Source organism: Trichomycterus rosablanca, chromosome 7 (genome assembly GCF_030014385.1).
Source record: "Trichomycterus rosablanca isolate fTriRos1 chromosome 7, fTriRos1.hap1, whole genome shotgun sequence".
NCBI classification, from domain to species: Eukaryota; Metazoa; Chordata; class Actinopteri; order Siluriformes; family Trichomycteridae; genus Trichomycterus; species Trichomycterus rosablanca.
Genome location: NC_085994.1, coordinates 22,785,718 through 22,790,000, shown reverse-complemented (window position 1 = coordinate 22,790,000; position 4,283 = coordinate 22,785,718). Strand labels below are relative to the sequence as shown.

General features: G+C 35.2%; 1 protein-coding gene across 1 annotated transcript; it reads right to left on the bottom strand.

Moving 5' to 3' along the window:
- Positions 1 to 224: 224 nt before the first annotated feature.
- her3 (hairy-related 3) lies at positions 225 to 2,184 on the bottom strand. Its single transcript, XM_062998529.1, has 3 exons — positions 2,104 to 2,184; positions 1,854 to 1,935; positions 225 to 650 (listed from the first exon to the last, which is right to left on the bottom strand). Exons 1-3 carry the CDS (start codon positions 2,182 to 2,184, stop codon positions 265 to 267), a joined length of 549 nt encoding a protein of 182 aa, XP_062854599.1. The 3' UTR covers positions 225 to 264.
- Between the last annotated feature and the right edge of the window lie 2,099 nt (positions 2,185 to 4,283).

Here is a 4,283-nt window from a genome sequence, read left to right as displayed (position 1 = left end):
GTAATTGTAGAACTACAAAGTGCTTCTATATGGTAAGTGGAGCTGATAAAATGGACAGTGTGTGTAGAAACAAGGAGGTGGTTTTAATGTTATGGCTGATCGGTGTACATATTTATATACAAGTGAAGATTTTTATATGAAAATATTTTATTATAAAAATAGCAAAATAGATAAACAATATAAAATATAATTCAATATAAAGAGCAGATTCAATTTGTGCAACAGTTTGGGAATAACCTCTATATACTTTAACATGTGCTCATTCTACCAAGGCCGCCAGTAATTCTGTTGCAGGCCTGTAAGAGCTACACAGCTTCCTATAACAGGAACGTGTTTGTGTTGTTCAAAGTGTCCATGTCCTAAAGCCTTGTCTTTAATACACTGTTCAGTCTGGTTCCTTTGTGCTTTTTGAGAAACTGGAACTGGAAGTGTGGATGAAGTAACTGGGCGAGCTGAGGAGGCCTCGCTGTCCGCGGTGCTGAAACTCTGTAGTCGTGTGTTGAGACTCAGGAGTCCGTGAGAGAGCTGCGCATGCGTGTTAGATCTGCAGGTTTGACTTCTGCTGTTTATGAGGAGAAACTGGTTTGCCCCGTAGAGGCAAGACCTAAAGCCTGCTTCATATTCAGCATTAGCAGTGTTGGGAGGAATTCCTGTGAAAAGAAAGCAAATGTTCCTTTAAAACTCCACTTCATAAGTCTACACTCCTAAAAAGGGTTCCTAAAGAATTACATTAGATTAGATTAGATTCAACTTTATTGTCATTGTGCAGAGTACAAGTACAGAGCCAACGAAATGCAGTAGCATCTAACCAGAAGTGCAAGATAGAGATTATTTACATATAATACAGTAAAAAGTGCAGTAGTGACCAGATAAGTAAAAATGAAGGTGCATATATTAAAAACAGTAAACAGTTGACTACAGTGGCTAAATCAATTAACTACATTGGCTAAATGGATGATAATAAATAGAAGAGAGTATATAAATATAGTGGATTATATACAATATATACATACATTATTGTTGTGCTGGTGCAGTAGTGCCATGTGCAAATACTGATATGTAAACAGATGAGATGAAACACTTACAAAGTACAAAAGTTTAGTGCGATCCAGGGTGCAGTGATATTTTAAAGTGTTGTGGTAGAGTTAAAATATTCTTTGAATCTTCATTAAACCAGATGGTCAGACCAAAGTCTGTGCACCCATATAAAAAATATACTTTTGTATGCATTTTTTGCATTGTGAAAGTGAATATACTACAAAAACGTATTATTAAGTTGCATAATTCTGCATCAATCTGTTGTGCCTGCATTGTATTTAAATTAAATTTAGATATAGGTTATACTAAGGTTTGTTTGTTTATTAGGATTTTAATGTCATGTTTTACACTGGTTACATTCATCACAGGAATGGTAGTTACTCGTTTCACAAGGTTATATCGAACACAGTCATGGACAATTTAGTATATCCAATTTACCTCACTTGCATGTCTTAAGACTGTGGGAGGAAACCGGAGCTCCTGGAGGAAACCCACGCAGACATGGGGAAAACATGCAAACTCCACACAGAAGGGACCCGGACCGCCCCACCTGGGGATCGAACCCAGGAGCTTCTTGTTGTGAGGCGACAGTGCTACCCACTTAGCCAACTATACTAAGGTAACATACAATTTGGTACCATATTTTCTTGGAATTTCAGTCGCTGTTTAATTGTATGTCATAATAACAAATAAATTGGACAGTGAGTGTATAACATAATATATCATATCATAACATATATCATAATAACAAATATAAACCAATGGTTTCATCCTGATACATACAGAAAAAAAGATATCAATGTCTTATTACACACCTTTCTGGATGTTCTGCAGATTCATCAGGTGTTTTACAGTGAGCTCCAAAATATCAGCCTTCTCAAATTTTCGCTTTCGAATCTAAAAAAAAAAATAAAAAAGTTACATTACAAAGAGTTCAACAGTAAACCCACAGTTGAAGTATAAACAGAAGTAAGACTTTGGCAGACAGTAATTCAAAATATTTTAAATAATGATACATTTTTAAATGCAATTTAAAAAGAAACAAACAAAAAAAAGGATACATACATTGTTGGAGTAGAAGCCTTCCAGTAAGGTTTTCAACTGATCCAAGCAGGTGTTGATACGTGCTCTTCTCTTTTTCTCCATCAGTGGTTTGGAAACCTGAAAAGAATACAAATACACATTTAGCAAGAGAAGTTTGGACACTATAGGACATAAATATATTGTGAACAGGCTACAATAAAAGTCATCTTACCTTTTTCCCGCTTGGCACTTTTGCCTTTATCAAACTCTCTGAAGCTGCAACCATTCTTATATTTCTTTGTAAACCCCAAACGTTCTTCTCACAGTCTAGTGTTCGAGTGTAGCAATCCGCGCTTCACGGACTATTTATACCAGATACTCAATTAACATATCAATGCCAATCGCACCGCCCAGTAAAGCTTCCGAAAGTTTTGGAATAGGCAATGGATTCCCAGAGCCACAGAGGAGTTGGCTAGTGACATATCAGACCCGGAGAATTGATAATAATTTGTTCAGGTTCTATAGATGTATAGATTTGGATTCTAGGACACAGCACATTAATAGGGCTGGTTGGCACAGTTTTCAGTCAGTTCAGCCAGATGACGATTGCACAGCTATTAAAACCATCAATAACGTCTTTAATGTCAGAACATACACATACATACATCCTTGTTTTTACACTCACTGTAGAAACAAGGAGGTGGTTTTAATGTTATGGCTGATTAGTGTATTTAGGATCATTTTTGGGCAATCTATTTCCATGACATGAATATTGATTGTTGTCACAACGTTGGAAAAAATATTTGAATTTAAAATAATAAGTAAAATAATAAAAATAAGTAATATAACATGATTGGAGCTCTAATGTAACCAATATTATTCCTAAATTAGATATGGGGAATGACACAATTTAAACAGGAACAATCTGTAATATACTGTAAGTATAATGTAAGTATAATAATATTTTATATAAAAATACACATTTTATTTCATCTATATTGTTAATTGATGAATGATTATTTGTTTATTTAACACGCTGCTGAGTATTTAAATGAAATATAATTTAATTTAATGCATCTTATTTGGGTATTTTTATAATTTCATTTTATTTTATTTTTGCATTTATTTTGCTCAAAAAATTCTGTAAAGTGTCTATTCAAGATAGTGGGTTTTGTTCCACAAAAACACTGTTCCCACCTAAAACATGCTTGGTTTTAAGATAAAACTGATAAATAATAATCATTGATCTTATCACACTGCATACAAAATTGTTTATTAATAGGTTAATAGGGTGATTTAGGCTGTATAGGGTTATGCCTCTTGTTCATTTTCTGTGCTTTTTTTACAGTTTCATACTTTAATGTTTAAAAACTTTGACATAGACATGATACCAACTACCAAGTCTACAGTTATGAAGTCTGGCTTGTATCAGCAAGAAGCAAAAACTGTGTTTCGGTAGTTTAGGCAATGTAGTGAACCAAGACACCATCGTGTGGGGCAAAGTTGTCCAGAGACGCGTACAGAATCACCATAAAATGGAAATTTTACACAATCCCAGCCAATGTGATGTATACCAGTCTTGTCCATTCAGCCTTTTTATGCGTATTTCACGGTTTGGGTGTCAGACAGAACCATGGAAATTATTTTAAGTCGTTGATCTTTTTTTTTTTTTTTTTGCAGGAAAATCGAGTCATTTGCAGTTATCCAAAACATCACTTAACAAAATTACATTGGTTTCGTTGTTGGTTGAATTTGGTGAGATGTTCCAAAACATGATGGGTTATTTTAGGCTCGTCAGAATTGCGTATAACCGGGGTAGAAGTCGAGCAGATGTGGCCTTGTTGAAGCAAAGCGAGGCGAATCAGAGGAACGCCTCCTGCCCAGGGGCCCTAAGTGCCCGATTTTCCACACTGCCTAATCAATAGGGCCCAGGTCTTGGGAAAATCTTGGACATGGCACACACACTGTGTTCTACAGAATTTCTTTTACATGGGTTAGCGTCTCATTCAGACAAATCTTAAACCCAGTAAAACGAAACCACTGCTGGAATTATTTTCCTTTCTAAAATGTGACTGAGCAGGGCAGAATGGAGTTAATTTCACGATTAAGTCAATACATCATTTTGGTTTAGGCTTAAGTCATTTGAAATTTAAGCAGTTAGTGTGGATAATTTTTTATTCACCATGGGGGGTTATTTTACTCTGAAATGTGTAGATCATTTG